We start from the raw sequence: 18392 nt of genomic DNA on the forward strand, positions 1-18392 counted from the left end.
ACAGAAGGTTTATTAGACGACAGGAACGTGGTCTAACACAGAGCTTGTAGGTGCAGAGACCAGGACCCCTCAGTCGGGTCCATTCTGGGGGGCAGTGAGCCAGACAGCCCCGTCTGCACTTCACTCCATGTCCCCAGCCAGCCCCCAAACTGCCTCACCCTCCACCCTGTCCTCAGAGTACCTGCAGGCACTGACCCCCCACCACGGCCGGACACCTGAGCCCCCGCAGGCACTGACCCCCCCAGCCAGACCCCTCAGCTCCCGCAGGCACTGACCTCCCACCCCGGCAGGACACCAGAGCCCCCGCAAGCACTGATCCCCTCCACCCCCCAGGCAGACCCCTGAGCCCCCGCAGGCACTGACCCCCCACACCAGACCCCTGAGCCCCCACGGGCACTGACCCCCCCTGGCCACACCCCAGAGCCCCCGCAGGCACTGACGCCGCCCCAGCCAGACCCCTAAGCCCCCGCAGGCACTGACGCCCCCCCCGGCCGGACCCCTGAGTGCCCGCTGGCACTGACCCCCCCCGGCCGGACCCCTGAGCCCCGCAGGCACTGACCTCACCCCCCGGACGGACCCCTGAGCCCCTGCAGGCACTGACCCCCCCGGACGGACCCCTGACCCCCCGCAGGCACTGACCTCACCCCCCGGCCGGACCCCTGAGCCCCCGCTGGCACTGACCCCCCCCGGCTGGAGCCCTGAGCCCTCACAGGCACTGACCTCACCCCCTGGCCGGACGCCTGAGCCCCCGCAGGCACTGACCCCCCCGCCGGACCCCTGAGCCCCCATGGGCACTGACCCCCCCTGGCCACACCCCAGAGCCCCCGCAGGCACTGACCTCAACCCCCGGCCGGACCCCTGAGCCCCCGCAGGCACTGACCCTCCCCGCCGGACCCCTGAGCCCCCACGGGCACTGACCCCCCCCGGCCACACCCCAGAGCCCCCGCAGGCACTGACGCCCCCCCCGGCCAGACCCCTGAGTGCCCGCTGGCACTGAACCCCCCCGTCCGGACCCCTGAGCCCCGCAGGCACTGACCTCACCCCCCGGACGGACCCCTGAGCCCCTGCAGGCACTGACCCCCCCGGCCGGACCCCTGACCCCCCGCAGGCACTGACCTCACCCCCCGGCCGGACCCCTGACCCCCCGCAGGCACTGCTCTCGCCCAGCCTTTCAGTGCCCGCAAATCCTGCAGCTGCAAACAGAACCGTCTCCACGGCGACCTGCCTTTCCCCTGCACTGGGTGCTCCGGGTGCTCTGTGCCCGCCGGTGCAGGGTGGGTGGCATTGGCCTTTCCTGGGCCTGCAGCCTGGCAGGGTCCAGCTAGAGAGGCCTGAATGCTGTGGGGCTCGGGCGTCTGATGAGGGGGTGGCACCTGCAGGGGCTGTGGGGGGAGCTCGGGCGTCAGGCCCAGGGGGTGGCACCGGCAGGGGCTGTGGGGGGGAGCTCGGGCGTCTGGCCTGGGATGGTGGCACCTGCAGGGCCTGTGGGGGGAGCTCAGGTGTCTGACGGGGGGGGTGGCACATGTAGGGTCTGTGGGGGGAGTTCAGGTGTCTGGCCTGGGGGGTGACACCGGCGGGGGCTGTGTGTGGGGAGTTTCGGCATCTGGCCTGGGGCTGGCACCTGCAGGGCCTATGGGGGGAGTTCGGTTGTCTGGCCTGGGGGGGTGGCACCGGCAGGGGCTGTGGGGGAGCTCGAGTGTCAGGCCTGGGGGGTGTGGTGACTGTGGGGTCTGTCAGGCGTCAGGCGGGGTGTGGGGGGGCAGCTTGCTTGTCAGGCCCAGGGGGTGGCACCTGTGGAAGATGGGGGGCACAGTGGGCAGGAGGCTCCAGCTGCCCCGCTCTGAGCATCCCTGGCAGGGAGGGGCTGCCATGCAGGGAGCCGGAGCCTGGGCTGCTCCAGGGCAGGTGGGTTAGAGGGGACCCAGCGCCCCACATGCTGGCGAGTGATCAACAGGTGTGGGGTGGGGAGATGCTGAGCTGCCAGGGCCCCTCAGGTGAGCTGGGGAGGGGCTTATCTGGGGGATGGGGGTTGCCAGTGCCACCTCTAGGCAGGAGGGACCATCCTGAGCTCAGCGATGGGCTCCCTCTTGCCCCTCAGAGCCCTGTGGGTGGCCGAGTTGCCCCTGGCCTAGCCCCACCTGCGTGGGGCTGAGGCACGGACAGCCTGGCCTGAGGAGATGCTGCTTTCAGCCACGGCGGAGCAATGGGAATCGCCAGACAGTGGTTGTAAGTTGCCCCGTCGCTGCCCTCGCCCCCACCGTCGCCCACTGGGCCTTTGGCTGCCCTGCCCCCCAACATGCCTCCTCCGAGACCAGGCGGCTGTCTCTGCCAGCGCTGTCCATGCCCCAGACGATGCCAGAGGAGGATGCAGCCAATGCCCCTCTGTACACAGCTGCTAAGCAGCCTCCCAGCCCAGAGCTGGGTCCCTCTGAACTGGGGCCTCCTCTGTGCCCAGGACGGGGGCAGGTGTGTTTGTGCCACCGCTCAAATGTCCCCTGTACACGCCTCTTCCCAGCTGGTGCCGGGGGTCTTCCCTGGGCCTTGGCCCTCTCTCGGTAGTGGTGAGAGCAGGGTTTGGGCATGGTGCGAGGCCGAGGGACAGCGGGGGGAACATGAGCACCGTACTGGGGGATAGGGGCTGCACGGGCACCAAGTGGGGGTGAATCAATGGGGAGGGGGTTTCCCAGTCTCTCTTTCCACAGCAGCGGCCTCGACAGAGGCGGCCGCCACTCCCAGCGCCATGCGTCACCCGAGCCCCCTGCCGGAGGTGAGGGAGGAGGAGACCCAGCTGACGAGCGCCCGCCGGCTCTGGGCCTTGCTCCGGGCGGGCATCCAGGCCACTACGGAAAAGGTATGTGGTGGGGAAGGAAGGAGCTGCCCGAGGCCTGGTGTCCCTGCAGACGCAGGAGAGGGCGGTGACGGGCATGGCCTGACCGTGGTGGCTGCTGCCCCTCCCCAGCCAGGCCACAGTCACACCACCATGCCTGCCCACCGGTGGCGCATCCATTGGGATCTTTGCTCAGCTCGTTCTACCGGACCCAAACGCAGGCCTTCTCTGGAGCCCCATGGAGCCGTGCCCGAGCAGCAGCTGAACCCAGAAGTCTCTCACCAGGGCCCCACGCTTCCCTCTCCCCACATAGCTTCTTGCCGAGCCAGGCTAGCTTTGCCCTGTCCCTCCCCACCCGGAGCCGGGGCTGACCGTCCCCTACAGGCCATTCCCTGGAGGTTTTGCCTGCTGGCTCCATCAGTGTCTGCTCTCCCGCAGTGGGAATGTGACAGGAGGTGCCTGAAACCATCAGATACCCAAACATCACCCGCAGCATTCAGGTGCTCCGGTGCCCTGTCAGTGTGTATTGCACGCAGCCACCCTCCCCATGGAGCCGTCGAGCACCAGCTTGCACCACTCCACTCGACTCGGGTTGCAGCAGGACATGCTGGGACCTGCGGGCCCCGAGTGGCACCTGGGGGCCAGCCCTGCCCTATGCCGAGTTACCTGCTGAGCAGCGTGGTGAGGGCTGTGGATCGTGACTCCTCCTCCTCCTGGCAGATGAAGAAGGAAGAGCTGAAGGCTGCCCAGCTGATCCATGGTCTCCAGCACCTGCGTCACCTCAGCTTCCCGCAGCCTGTTCGTCACGTTGCCTACAACAGCAGCGCCAGCCTCCTCGTGGTCTTGGACGCGGAGAGCCAGCTGCACCTTCACAAGGAGGACGGCTGGTTCAGCCACAGCAGCCAGGCCCCGGGGCCCATCGCAGGCTTGCTGTACGCCACCCAGGTCAACAAGTACGTGGCCTGGGACCAGGGAAGCCTGCAGGTGCTGGGCCCAGACTTCAAGGTCCTCTCCAAGGTGCTGGCTCCGCATGGCATCCGTTGCTGCCACTACAGCCCAGAGCTCAATCAGGTGGTGACAGCTGGAGCGGGCAGCCTGTCCACCTGGGCCTTCCGCTATGGATTCCGCCAGCTGCAGTGCCAGACCACCGTGCAGCGGGGCCTGTCCCCTCGCGACACCTTCAGCCGGCTGGCCCTAGACACCGGCATCCCCCAGACATGCTTTGCTGCCTGCGGCACCGGGGTTGCTGTCTTCAACATCTCCCAGGGGGAGCTACTGACCTTCCAGAGGGACCTTCACAACAGGTGACAGCTGCTCTAGGGAGTGGGGCGCTGCCCTGCCAGCCCCAGGTGTCCCAGTGAAGAAAGAGTGCCGGCTTTCCACCCTAAGGAACTTCACGCTCTTGTAGGAGGGCCTGGGCCCTGGGCTCCTGCTCCATGGGGAGGGGATGGGCAGGAGGCACTGGGTGGGTTCTGGGTTCCCCTCCCTCGCTAGCTGTGCCCAGCGTTGGCATGGGCGTGTGGACAGATGGGACGGGCCAGTTCTGTGTGTCACCGCCAGGACTCCCCAGTGCACGCTGAGACCTCTGGTCTCTCGGACGCTCACGTTCAGAGGCTGCTCTCGTCTCTTCGTTGGTAAAGTGAGACAGGCCCATGCGCTGCCGGGTTGAGGGCTGTGCTGGCAGCTGCTGCCCCTGCCCTGGCTGGGGCAGGCTGTGGGACCCTCTGTGAGCCCCCCCTGCCCATCCCTGGGTGGTGGGGCTGGCGTTTCGTAGACACTGCAGCTGAGAAAGCCCTGCCAGGCCCCCAAGTCTGTGCCCCCAGGCCCAGCCGCCAGTGGGACTTGCCATGTGCCCCGGGGCTTGTGCAGTCATGGGTGACCCTGCTTGTGCTGGCACTGGTGCCCAGCACCCTGTGGCACCCTGGGAAGGGTGGGGCGCTGGAGCCGGCAGCAGCACTCATGGCTGCCTCTCTCCCAGGGCCATCACTGACATCACCTATTGCGAGGCGGGGGGGTGTGTGGTGACCGCCTCCCGCGACACCACCATCAAGGTCTGGGACAAGAAGTGGCTGATCCAGACAATCTTCGTGGGACACACTGGTGAGGGCCGGGGGCTGAGCCCAGTCTGCCACGAGCACCCTCCCCAGCTTGGGGGCAGAGTGGGGCACTGTCTGAAGCTGCTGGTCCCTGCCGCGGACCCCTGCCTTGCAGGGAGAGACTCTGCTGCCCTGGGGCTGCACCTGACACCTATGACCCCTGCTGGCTGCCCACTGCCCGGCCCTGGAGATGGGGGAGGAGACTGCCCTCCCACTAAGCGTGCTCCCTGGCTCCCATGTGGCCCTCGACTGGGGACTCCTGTCTGGGAGCAAACCTGCCCCTCAGACTGGCAGTGCCCCTGTCACGGGGTCCCCGGGCGATGCTCTGGAAATGCTCCCTACAAAGCCAGTCAGGACTCTGGGGAAGTCTCCTGTCTGGGAGCAGCCTGTCTGCAGGACACACAGCTCCCCCGGCTCCCCCTTCCTGGGTCTGACCTCGGAGCATCCAGCATCCTCTGCCCCTCCGTGCGCTTCCCACAGCCAGTCCGCCCAGGCGGGGTCCTGGGGAAGCCAGAGGGTCCTGCCCCCCACCTGCGCAATCAGATGTGACTCTCAACCAGCCAGTAAAACAGAAGGTTTATTAGACAGGAACATGGTCTAACACAGAGCTTGGAGGTGCAGAGAACAAGACCCCTCAGCTGGGTCCATTTTGGGGTGCAGTGAGCCAGACAACCCCATCTGCATTTCACTCCACGTCCCCAGCCAGCTCCAATCTGACTCCCCCTCCAGCCCCTCCTCCTCTGGGCTTTGTCCCTTTGCTGGGCCAGGAGGACACCCGATTCCTTTGTTCTCCAACCCTTTAGCTCTCACTTTGCAGGGGGGAAGGGCCCAGGCCATCAGTTGCCAGGAAACAGGATGTCGGCCATTCTCTGTGTCCAGACCCCTGCACACACCTGCCCTCCAGGGCTCTGCAAAGGATCACGCACCCTTATCCCACCACCTAGCTACTTAAGAACTGCCTAGGGGAAACTGAGGCACCCCCACACTATTCAGAGGAAACATTAAGAACACTCCCGCTTCATCACAGCCCCCGAGTGGGCAGTCGGGGCATTGCTCTGACTCTGCCTTCCTTCCCTTCCTCTCCGGCAGGGCCTGTGACCGCTGTGACCATCTACCCCCAGGGGCCCTTCATCCTCTCTGCCTCCCAGGACGGCACCATTCGCACCTGGAACCTGCAGACCATTGACCAGGTGGATGAAGTGCATGTGACCGAGGTGGTGGAGCAGCTGCAGACGCACCCAGAGGGGGGGTACGTGACCTCGCTGTCCGGCTCCACCATGGACCTTTGGAAGGTCAACCAGCTCTATTCCCTGCATACCCGGCTGGGTGCCACCGTGACGCGCCTCTGTACCGTCGACCTGAGTGCCGTGGGCAGCTTCCCGGTGCGAGTTGTGTGCGCCTGCCAGGACTCCACCGTGCGGCTCGTGGCCGCGCACACCGGCCACATCCTCTCCACACTGCTGCTGGACAGGCCCTGCCAGGCCGTGGAGGTGGCCTACTGTCTGCCCAAGGAGACCCTATTTGTGCTGCTGGAGCTGGGCCAGCTCCTGAGGGTGAACACCGCAGTCAACCCCATGAGCGTCAAGAAGATTGTGGTGCCCTGGAGCGAGTCGGTGTGGCCCCGTTGCCTGCTCCTCTACAGCCACCTCGTGGACCCCGAGAAGGCCTATGCCCAGTGGCGGGAGATCGTGGAGCAGAAAGGGGACAAGAAGTCCTGGACACATCTCCCGCTAAAGCTGCAGGACAAAAACAGGTAAGGATTTGACCCAGCTCCCCACCCTAGCCCCTCAGAGATGGGGGCGTTGTGGGGAATGGGGCAGGGAGCACTCAGCAGAGGATGCTGTGGGGACCGGGGCAGGAGCACCGGCTGGGGCAGGGCTCCTGGCTACCCCAGCCCTGGTCTCTGCCAGCAGGGGGCCCAGTGGGGGGTGGGGCAGGAGCGCAGGTGGGGGCAGCTCCTCGTGACTCCAGCCCCAGCCTGTCCAGTGGGTTCTCTGTTGTGGTGCTGTGGTAGTTTGTGGCTGTGCCAGGGGTGATGTGTGTTACCCGCAGGTACCTGCCAGTTCTGGGGCAGGAGGACGGTTCACTCTGCGTGCTCCAGTGGTTCACCGGGCGCGTTCAGTACCAGGTGAAGGCTCACGGCTCAGAGAGGGTGACCGCGCTGGCTGCCTACCCCCATGACAGCTGGATCATCTCAGCTGGTGAGTGCACTGAGCGCCCGGTGGCAGGGCTTTCTGTGAACCCCCAGTGACTGCCAGCCCGGGGCAGGGATCCCTACGGAGCCCTTGGAGGGCAGAGCCCTCCCTGTGCAGCGATGGCATGGATGGGGCTCCAGGGGGCAGGGGCCAGGTCCTCGGGGGGCTGAAGAAGTCCTGGGCCCAGAGCTCACAAAACCCCTGTTGCTAAAGAGGGAGGGAACCGCAGGGCAGATGGGTCAGCAGGAGAGTCCATGGGCCTTGGGCATGGCCTGGCAGGGTGTTCCCCCATCCTGGGGGCGGGAGGGGAAGGGCAGGCAGGGCGTTCCCCCATCCCCAGAGGTCAGGGCACTCTCCCATTCCCCAACCCCGGGGGGGTCAGGTGTTCCCCCCCATCCTGGGAGGAGGGCAGATGTTTCTCCCATGACCGGGGGTGGGCAGGAGCTGAGGGATTGTCCCCCATTTCCATCCGTTCCACGTGTTTCATCAAACTAACGAAAAGCTCCATGGTGGTGGCACCTGAAAGGCGAAGTCTGGGAGTTTTCAGCAAGGGCCCTGTGAGCCGACCGCCCCAGCCAGGCCACAGGCCAGAGCCGTGGCCTGCTGCAGCCCAGCGTGGGGCCTGGTGGGAGCAGCCTGGCAGTGCCCCTCTGCCTGGCCCGGTGCAGGTGGCGATCGCACGGTGAAAGTCTGGCGCATCTTCCCCTACATTGATGAGTGCCTGACCCTGCTGCTGAGCTTCTCCTGCCAGCACCCTGTGCTGCACATGTGCCCGCTGGGCTCCACGCTGGGCACCGCCATCCAGGACCCCGAGAGCACCACCTACAGCATTGTCCAGTACGACCTGCTGGCCCTGAGCTGCCAGGAGCACGGCCCCGAGGATGACCCGCTGGATGAGATCACAGGTAAGAGCCCTGCAGCCCAGCGGCTTCTGCTCCTCCCATCAGGGCCTGCGTGGGCACCCAGAGCAGGAGCCTGGGACTAGAGGTGGGTCTGGGCATCCAGAGGGGTAGCGGTGCCCCCTAGCGAATGTCCAGCCCTGGGGTGTGGGGTAGGGAATGGTGCTCCATGGGGGTGTCCAGCCCCAGCAGAGGGATAGCAGTGCCTGATGGGGAGTACCCAGTCCCAGATGGGGTGGGGCGGAAAGGTGCCCCCCCAGGGAGTGTCTGGCCCTGGGAAGGGGGGACATGCCCAGTGGGGAAGCAGTGTGTCAAACTGCCTGCCATGACCCCAGAGCATGACCCAGCACCAACCCTCCATTGGCTGTGAGCTCTGTATTCGATTTCACCAACCAGTTACCAGGTGTGAACTCCTCAGACCCTACAACAGCCTAACCTGGGAGTCACAGACCGGCCCTGTGGGCGCCCTCATCTGTCCTGCCACCCAGGGGAGCTGCCTGTGTGATAGCTGGGCCCTAACCCCAAGGATACAGCAATAGTCAGGTTACTCCTGTCCCAAAGGACCCGTCACTCACCCCAGGTCAGTTGCACCTTAGCTCTCACAGCAAAGCCCATGCTTGTAGCCAGTCCTATAACAAGCTGTCTAAAGCTTTATTACATAGGAAAAGGAAACGAGCGTTATTGACAAGGTTAAAGCAGATGAGTTACAATCTTAATTTCAAAAGGGAATAAAAGCTTCTATACTAAATTATACTATACGTCCTAAGGGCTAGCCTGGGCTGAGCACTGGGGATCTCTTGCTTATGCCTAGAAACCTGCCCCCAGATTCTGAGCAGCATAGAGATAATCAGTTCCTCCCTGGCAGGGGTTTTTATTCCCCTCGCCCCATGTGCTCTGAGCTGCAAACTCAGCTGACGGGAGGAATTCACTTGCACAACTCATCTTCAGGGCTAGGAGTGGGAGGGCAGAACAACAAACATCTTGTGTCCTCTTTATTGTCCCACAATGGTCCATCTGGTGTCGATGGGCCTTTCCTGTGGGGCAGGATGTAACACCTTCTGCTGGAGCCAGCACTTCACACTGGTTAATGTCTCTGTCCTGCCTGGTGAGTTACACGGTCACAGAGGCTCACACGCTCAAACATTCCCTTGCACTAGGGATACAGATGTGATACGTGAGATTAATGCCGACAGCAACTCACCAGCTTTCCATACAGTCTAAGCACGAACCACATTCTGATGATCCCTGTCTGAATGATGCTCACACTCAGGTGGGCCAGGCTGGCTCCAGTGACGTATTTGTTGGGGTTCCCTTGAGACAAGGGGACCTTGGCAGGAGTTGGAACCTGGTCTGGCAGTGTCCCACTGTGTCCTGTGGGCCGTGCCCTGCCTGGGTGGGACCAGGGGCTGTTGGTGCCACATGGGGTGTAGTTGGTTCATGGCGCTCCTACTCCCCCCAGTGCATGCTGCATGGGGGGCCAGCCCCAGGCTGCGGGGGGCACTCCCTGTTTAATGGCAGCTATTTCCTGCCCCGTAGGCCTATGCTGCTGTCCCACGCTGAAGCTCTTTGCGTCGGCCAGCAGGGATGGGTCGGTGAAGGTCTGGAACGCCCAAAACCAGCTACTCAGGTGAGAGGCAGATGCTCCTGCCAAGCCAGCCAGCACGGCCTGTCAGGGGCTCTACCCAGATCCTGCCCATACCGCAGTCGCTGTGGGGGCTTTGGGTGGGTCTCACGGCCATGGGGGGCTGGTGTCTGTCTGGGCCTCCAGTGTTAACATGCTCCTGTCACTGACTGGAGCTGCACAGTGTTAAACAAGGTCTGGGATCCAGGGAGTTGAGCCAGCTCGGTCCCATGGCAAATGCCCCATGAAATGTCCCTTCACCCTGCACAGGGAAGTTGGCACATCGGTGCGAGCGCTGGAAACATCAGGCGTTCCATAGGGCTGGTACGGTAACAGCGCCCCTGGGTCCCTTTCCCTGGTCAGACAGCCACTTAGCTGGGGTTAAGATGGTAAGAACTGTCCTAGGGGAAGGGAGAAGAGCTGGGAGGGGCTGGGGCTGCTGCTATAGGCTGATCCCAATTCTGAAAAGACAAAACCAGACAAACACGCGAGGGGAATGATTAGCAGCAAAGAGAAAATGCAGCGTCGTCTCTGGTGCCGACTCTCACTGCCGGAGGGCCATAGGCCCAGCCCCACAGTCTGATCGGCCACTCTGGGACCTGGAAAACTTGTACCAGCCTTGGATTGTTCAGGGCATGGAAATTACCTGCCCCTGTGGTCCCGGGCTTCCAGCCATGTGCAATTGAGAGCCTTGGCCGGCTCAGCCGCGCTTCTCTCAACAGGCCGGTGTGTTAGGACCAGGAGCAGATTTACCATGAAACAAACCGTGCACGTGGCCCCCAACGACAAGGGGCCCCCCAAAATGCAGGACAAATATCTGACAACCTGTCCCTGAGTCCCGGTCGGTGGCGCAGCAGGGCTCAAGCAGGCAGGCTGCCTACATGCAGTGGCCGGTGGCCCCACGCTGCTCCTGGAAGCAGCCAGCTGCTGGCACATCTCTGCACACCCCTGGTGGGGTGGGGGGAGGTGGCTCTGTGCGCTGCCCCTGCCCCGAGCACCAACTCCGCAGCTCCCATTGGCCAGGAACTGTGACCAATGGGAGCTGCAGGGGCAGTGCCTGTGGGTAGCGGCACATGGAGCCTCCCTGGCTCCCCTGCCTAGGAGCTGCTGACGGGGGGAGTGGGGGTTGCCGGTCGCTCTGGGAGCCGTGCCACCCCCCTGCCCCAATCAAGGTACCTCACTTTATGAGCATTTACTGCCCATTACTTCAATACAGGAGGTGGATGAAGGAAAGAAAAAATGAAAAACAGGGCAGGGGGAGATAAGAGAGAATGTTCTTTTCCCTGGCTGAGTCCCGAGCGGGGGTGCTGAAAATGAAGCTGCGCACAGGGCCCCACTAACTCTAAATCCACCACTGGTTGGGACTGGTCCAGGAACAATTATCACCATAGGTCCCCCAGTGGGGAGGGTCTCGCAGCCCTGGGGGCCCCCCCTGTGGGGAGGGGGCAGCCTGGCAGGCAGAGCAAATCCATGCATTTTGCCATTTACCTTTTCCCAGTCTATCTGCCTGCCCCTCTCCCCTGTGTAGCCAGTGGGAGCTGCAATCCCCCACTGTTGATTCCCCCCCGCCCAGCAGCTCAGGGCACAGGGGCTGCTGGGCGGGGGGCTCCCCCGACCCAATGGGCCGGTGCGCTGGGCCCTGCTGACCACCCTGTGCTGGGGAGTGGGCTGCTGGGAGTCTGGTGAGGTTTGGGACTGGCTCGAGGTGCTGCTGGGTCCGGCAGGCTAACCCACTGCCCCTGTCCCTGTGCAGTCAGCCGGGGAGCTCAGCGCTCCAAACGCAGCCGCCAAGGGGCAGGGCCGGTCACTAGTCGGGGCAGAGCCACAGAGAGAACCCAGGAATCCTAGCTCCCATCCTGGACACTAGCCACAACCCCACCCTGCCTTTGAAGGGAAGATCCCAGCAGAGAGCCGCAGCCTGGGGCCCCTTTACCATCCTCCCCGCAAGCCCACTGTGCTGTGGGATGGGCCGGGAAGCCCCCACCTCAGCTTGGGGCTCAGATGCAGTTTAACTGGGATACGGATGTCCAGACCTCCCCAGCAGTGCAGTGTTGTTGTGCATTAGCGAGCAGCTTCCGCGTCACCCCCCAGTGGTGGTGCAGTTACCCAAGATGAACCCAGCCCCCAGGGAGCCCGCTGAGGGAATGGGGGGTTGATAGCAGCAGGTTTGCCTGCCCAGTCTGGTCCTCCCAGCAGAGGAAGGACCTGGGCTGTGCCAGTGTCACGGCCTGATCATAGAATCATAGAATATCAGGGTTGGAAGAGACCTCAGGAGGTATCTAGTCCAACCCCTTACTCAAAGCAGGACCAGTCCCCAACTAAATCATCCCAGCCAGGGCTTTGTCAAGCCTGACCTTAAAAACTTCTAAGGAAGGAGATTCCATCACCTCCCTAGGTAACCCATTAATTGTATCCAGTTTGCAAATTAATTCCAATTCAGTGCATGGGATTCTTCCTTCCTAAGTGCAGGACTCTGCACTTGTCCTTGTTGAACCTCATCAGATTTCTTTTGGCCCAGTCCTCTAATTTGTCTAGGGCCCTCTGTTTCCTATCCCTACCCTCCAGCGTATCTACCTCTCCTCCCAGTTTAGTGTCATCTGCAAACTTGCTGAGGGTGCAGTCCACGCCATCCTCCAGATCATTAATGAAGATATTGAACAAAACCGGCCCGAGGACCGACCCTGGGGGCACTCCACTTGATACCGGCTGCCAACTAGACCTGGAGCCATTGATCACTACCCGTAGAGCCCGACAATCTAGCCAGCTTTCTATCCATCTTATCGTCCATTCGTCCAGCCCATGCTTCTTTAACTTGCTGGCAAGAATATTGTGGGAGACCGTGTCAAAAGCTTTGCTAAAGTCAAGGAACAACATGTCCACTGCTTTCCCCTCATCCACAGAGCCAGTTATCTCGCAATTAGATTAGTCAGGCATGACTTGCCCTTGGTGAATCCATGCTGACTGTTCCTGATCGCTTTCCTCTCCTCTAAGTGCTTCAGAATTGATTCCTTGAGGACCTGCTCCATGATTTTTCCAGGGACTGAGGTGAGGCTGACTGGCCTGTAGTTCCCAGGATCCTCCTTCTTCCCTTTTTTAAAGATGGGCACTACATTAGCCTTTTTCCAGTCATCCGGGACCTCCCCTGATCGCCATGAGTTTTCAAAGATAATGGCCAATGGCTCTGCAATCAATCCGCCAACTCCTTTAGCACTCTCAGAAGCAGCGCATCCGGCCTCATGGACTTGTGCTCATCCAGCTTTTCTAAATAGTCCCGAACCACTTCTTTCTCCACAGAGGGCTGGTCACCTCCTCCCCATGCTGTGCTGCCCAGTACAGTAGTCTGGGAGCTGACCTTGTTCGTGAAGACAGAGGCAAAAAAAGCATGGAGTACATTAGCTTTTTCCACCTCCTCTGTCACTGGCAACCTCTGTTGCCTCCCTCATTCATTAAGGGGCACCCACTTTCCTTGACTTTCTTCTTGTTGCAGAGTAGCAGCCGTGTTAGTCTGTATTCGCAAAAAGAAAAGGAGTACCGGTGGCACCTTAGAGACTAACAAATTTATTAGAGCATAAGCTTTCGTGAGCTACAGCTCACTTCATCTGATGCATTTGGTGGAAAAAACAGAGGAGAGATTTATATACACACACACACAGAGAACATGAAACAATGGGTTTATCATACACACTGTAAGGAGAGTGATCACTTAAGATAAGCCATCACCAGCAGCAGGGGGGGGAAAGGAGGAAAACCTTTCATGGTGACAAGCAAGGTAGGCTAATTCCAGCAGTTAACAAGAATATCTGAAGAACAGTGGGGGGGGGGGGAGGGAGAAATACCATGGGGAAATAGTTTTACTTTGTGTAATGACTCATCCATTCCCAGTCTCTATTCAAGCCTAAGTTAATTGTATCCAGTTTGCAAATTAATTCCAATTCAGCAGTCTCTCGTTGGAGTCTGTTTTTGAAGCTTTTTTGTTGAAGTATAGCCACTCTAAGATCTGTGATCGAGTGACCAGAGAGATTGAAGTGTTCTCCAACTGGTTTTTGAATGTTATAATTCTTGACGTCTGATTTATGTCCATTCATTCTTTTACGTAGAGACTGTCCAGTTTGGCCAATGTACATGGCAGAGGGGCATTGCTGGCACATGATGGCATATATCACATTGGTAGATGCGCAGGTGAAGGAGCCTCTGATAGTGTGGCTGATGTGATTAGGCCCTATGATGGTGTCCCCTGAATAGATATGTGGGCAGAGTTGGCAACGGGCTTTGTTGCAAGGATAGGTTCCTGGGTTAGTGGTTCTGTTGTGTGGTGTGTGGTTGCTGGTGAGTATTTGCTTCAGATTGGGGGGCTGTCTGTAAGCAAGGACTGGTCTGTCTCCCAAGATCTGTGAGTGATGGCTCGTCCTTCAGGATAGGTTGTAGATCCTTGATGATGCGTTGGAGAGGTTTTAGTTGGGGGCTGAAGGTGATGGCTAGTGGCGTTCTGTTATTTTCTTTGTTGGGCCTGTCCTGTAGTAGGTAACTTCTGGGTACTCTTCTGGCTCTGTCAATCTGTTTCTTCACTTCAGCAGGTGGGTATTGTAGTTGTAGGAATGCATGATAGAGATCTTGTAGGTGTTTGTCTCTGTCTGAGGGGTTGGAGCAAATGCGGTTATATCGTAGCGCTTGGCTGTAGACAATGGATCGAGTGGTATGATCTGGATGAAAGCTAGAGGCATGTAGGTAGGAATAGCGGTCAGTAGGTTTCCGATATAGGGTGGTGGTTATGTGACCATCGCTTATTAGCACCGTAGTGTCCAGGAAGTGGATCTCTTGTGTGGACTGGTCCAGGCTGAGGTTGATGGTGGGATGGAAATTGTTGAAATCATGGTGGAATTCCTCAAGAGCTTCTTTTCCATGGGTCCAGATGATGAAGATGTCATCAATGTAGCGCAAGTAGAGTAGGGGCATTAGGGGACGAGAGCTGAGGAAGTGTTGTTCTAAGTCAGCCATAAAAATGTTGGCATACTGTGGGGCCATGCGGGTACCCATCGCAGTGCCGCTGATTTGAAGGTATACATTGTCACCAAATGTGAAATAGTTATGGGTCAGGACAAAGTCACAAAGTTCAGCCACCAGGTTAGCCGTGACAGTATCGGGGATACTGTTCCTGACGGCTTGTAGCCCATCTTTGTGTGGAATGTTGGTGTAGAGGCTTCTACATCCATAGTGGCCAGGACGGTGTTTTTAGGAAGATCACCAATGGACTGTAGTTTCCTCAGGAAATCGGTGGTGTCTCGAAGATAGCTGGGAGTGCTGGTAACGAAGGGCCTGAGGAGGGAGTCTACATAGCCAGACAATCCTGCTGTCAGGGTGCCAATGCCTGAGATGATGGGGCGTCCAGGATTTCCAGGTTTATGGATTTTGAGTAGCAGATAGAATACCCCAGGTCGGGGCTCCACGGGTGTGTCTGTGCGGATTTGTTCTTGTGCTTTTTCAGGGAGTTTCTTGAGCAAATGCTGTAGTTTCTTTTGGTAACTCTCAGTGGGATCAGAGGGTAATGGCTTGTAGAAAGTGGTGTTGGAGAGCTGCCTAGTAGCCTCTTGTTCATACTCCGACCTATTCATGATGACGACAGCACCTCCTTTGTCAGCCTTTTTGATTATGATGTCAGAGTTGTTTCTGAGGCTGTGGATGGCACTGTGTTCTGCATGGCTGAGGTTATGGGGTAAGCGATGCTGCTTTTCCACAATTTCAGCTCGTGCACGTCGGCGGAAGCAGTCTATGTAGAAATCCAGGCTGCTGTTTCGACCTTCAGGAGGAGTCCCCCAGAATCCTTCTTTTTGTAGTGTTGGCAGGAAGGTTTCTGTGGGTTAATATGTTGGTCAGAGATGTGTTGGAAATATTCCTTGAGTCTGAGATGTCGAAAATAGGATTCTAGGTCACCACAGAACTGTATCATGTTCGTGGGGGTGGAGGGGCAAAAGGAGAGGCCCCGAGATAGATCACAGACCTAAGAGTGGCTATACTTCAACAAAAAAGCTTCAAAAACAGACTCCAACGAGAGACTGCTGAATTGGAATTAATTTGCAAACTGGATACAATTAACTTAGGCTTGAATAGAGACTGGGAATGGATGAGTCATTACACAAAGTAAAACTATTTCCCCATGGTATTTCTCCATCCCACCCCACCCCCCACTGTTCCTCTGATATTCTTGTTAACTGCTGGAATTAGCCTACCTGCTTGTCACCATGAAAGGTTTTCCTCCTTTCCCCCCCCTGCTGCTGGTGATGGCTTATCTTAAGTGATCACTCTCCTTACAGTGTGTATGATAAACCCATTGTTTCATGTTCTCTGTGTGTGTGTATATAAATCTCTCCTCTGTTTTTTCCACCAAATGCATCCGATGAAGTGAGCTGTAGCTCACGAAAGCTTATGCTCTAATAAATTTGTTAGTCTCTAAGGTGCCACCGGTACTCCTTTTCTTTTTTCTTCTTGTTGCTAACATACCTGTAGAAACCCTTCCTGTTACTCTTAACATCTCTTGCTAGCTGCAACTCCAGGTGTGATTTGGCCTTCCTGATTTCACTCCTGCATGCCCGAGCAATATTTTTATACTCTTCCCTGGTCATTTGTCCAATCTTCCACTTCTTGTAAGCTGCTTTTTTGTGTTTAAGATCAGCAAGGATTTCACTGTTAAGCCAAGCTGGTCGCCTGCCATATTTACTATTCTTTCTACACATCGGGATGGTTTGTCCCTGTAACCTCAGTAAGGATTCTTTAAAATACAGCCAGCTCTCCTGGACTCCTTTTCCCCTCATGTTATTCTCCCAGGGGATCCTGCCCATCAGTTCCCTGAGGTTTGTCAAAGTCTGCTTTTCTGAACTCCAGGGATTGTATTCTGCTGCTCTCCTTTCTTCCCTGTGTCAGGATCCTGAACTCGACCATCTCATGGTCACTGCCTCCCAGGTTCCCATCCACTTTTGCTTCCCCTACTAATTCTTCCCGGTTTGTGAGCAGCAGGTCAAGAAGAGCTCTGCCCCTAGTTGGTTCCTCCAGCACTTGCACCAGGAAATTGTCCCCTACACTTTCCAAAAACTTCCTGGATTGTCTGTGCAGCTCTGTATTGCTCTCCCAGCAGATATCAGGGTGATTGAAGTCTCCCATGAGAACCAGGGCCTGCGATCTAGTAACTTCCGTGAGTTGCCGGAAGAAAGCCTCGTCCACCTCACCCCCTGATCTGGTGGTCTATAGCAGACTCCCACCACGACTTCACCCTCGTTGCTCACGCTTCTAAACTTAATCCAGAGACACTCAGGTTTTTCTGCAGTTTCATACCGGAGCTCTGAGCAGTCATACTGCTCCCTTACATACAATGCAACTCCCCCACCTTTTCTGCCCTGCCTGTCCTTCCTGAACAGTTTATATCCATCCATGACAGTACTCCAGTCATGTGAGTTATCCCACCAAGTCTCTGTTATTCCAGTCACGTCATAATTCCTTGACTGTGCCAGGACTTCCAGTTCTCCTTGCTTGTTTCCCAGGCTTCTTGCATTTGTGTATAGGCACTTGAGATAACTCGCTGATCGTCCCTCTTTCTCCGTATGAGGCAGGAGCCCTCCCGTCTCGCGTGCTCCTCCTCGTGCTTCTTCCCGGTATCCCACGTCCCCAGTTACCTCAGGGCTTTGGTCTCCTTCCCCCGGTGAACCTAGTTTAAAGCCCTCCTCACTAGGTTAGCCAGCCTGCTTGCGAAGAAGCTCTTCCCTCTCTTCGTTAGGTGGAGCCCGTCTCTGCCTAGCACTCCTCCTTCTTGGAACACCATCCCATGGCCAAAGAATCCAAAGCCTTCTCTCCAACACCACCTGCGTAGCCATTTGTTGACTTCCACGATTCGACGGTCTCTACCCAGGCCTTTTCCTTCCACGGGGAGGATGGACGAGAACACCACTTGCGCCTCCAACTCCTTTATCCTTCTTCCCAGAGCCACGTAGTCTGCAGTGATCTGCTCAAGGTCATTCTTGGCAGTATCATTGGTGCCCACATGGAGAAGCAGGAAGGGGTAGCGATCTGAGGGCTTGATGAGTCTTGGCAGTCTCTCTGTCACATTGTGAATCCTAGCTCCTGGCAAGCAGCAGACTTCTCAGTTTTCCCGGTCGGGGTGGCTGATAGATGACTCAGTCCCCTTGAGGAGAGAATCCCCGACCACCATCACCCGCCTCCTCCTTTTGGGAGCGGTGGTCGTGGAACCCCCAACCCTAGGACAGGGCATCTCATGCCTTCCAATCGGCAGAGTCTCCTTCTGTTCCCTTCCCTCAGATGTATCATCTAGTCCACACTCCGCATTAGTACCTGTGGAGAGAACATGAAAACAGTTGCTTACCTGTATCAGCGTTGCTGGTACATGGACGCTCCCCTTTCTTCTTCTGGAGGTCACATGCTGCCAAATTTCTTCACCATCCTCCTGTCCCTGCTGCGCAGCCTGCTCTGAATGTTCAGAACATTGTATCCGTAGAAGCATATCCTGAGGTCTGTCCAGGAAATCTTCAGTTTCTCTTATGCAACGCAGGGTCGATACCTGTTGCTCCAGACCTTGAACCTTCACTTCCAATATGGAGTCAAGCTTGCACTTTGTACAGACAAAGTTGCTTCTGTCCTGTGGAAGAAAGACAAACATGGCACATCCAGTGCAGGTCACAACAGCTGAACACTCCCCATCCATATTACCATCCTTCTACGAGCTTCCTCAGGAGTTGTAGTAACTACACAGAG

The 18392-nt window shown here is 58.4% G+C and overlaps 1 protein-coding gene across 1 annotated transcript in view; it reads left to right on the forward strand.

Annotated features, from left to right (window-relative positions):
• WDR97 (WD repeat domain 97) overlaps positions 1–18392 on the forward strand; it is a 60926-nt gene that overhangs the window by 752 nt on the left and 41782 nt on the right. Inside the window, exons 2-8 of the mRNA XM_043509849.1 lie at positions 2636–2851; positions 3548–4131; positions 4806–4927; positions 6013–6676; positions 6976–7124; positions 7787–8023; positions 9554–9644. Of these exons, the coding sequence (XP_043365784.1) occupies positions 2636–2851; positions 3548–4131; positions 4806–4927; positions 6013–6676; positions 6976–7124; positions 7787–8023; positions 9554–9644 (2063 nt within the window). The remainder of the gene's footprint in view (positions 1–2635; positions 2852–3547; positions 4132–4805; positions 4928–6012; positions 6677–6975; positions 7125–7786; positions 8024–9553; positions 9645–18392) is intronic.

Source organism: Dermochelys coriacea, chromosome 2 (assembly GCF_009764565.3).
Source record: "Dermochelys coriacea isolate rDerCor1 chromosome 2, rDerCor1.pri.v4, whole genome shotgun sequence".
Taxonomy (NCBI): domain Eukaryota; kingdom Metazoa; phylum Chordata; order Testudines; family Dermochelyidae; genus Dermochelys; species Dermochelys coriacea.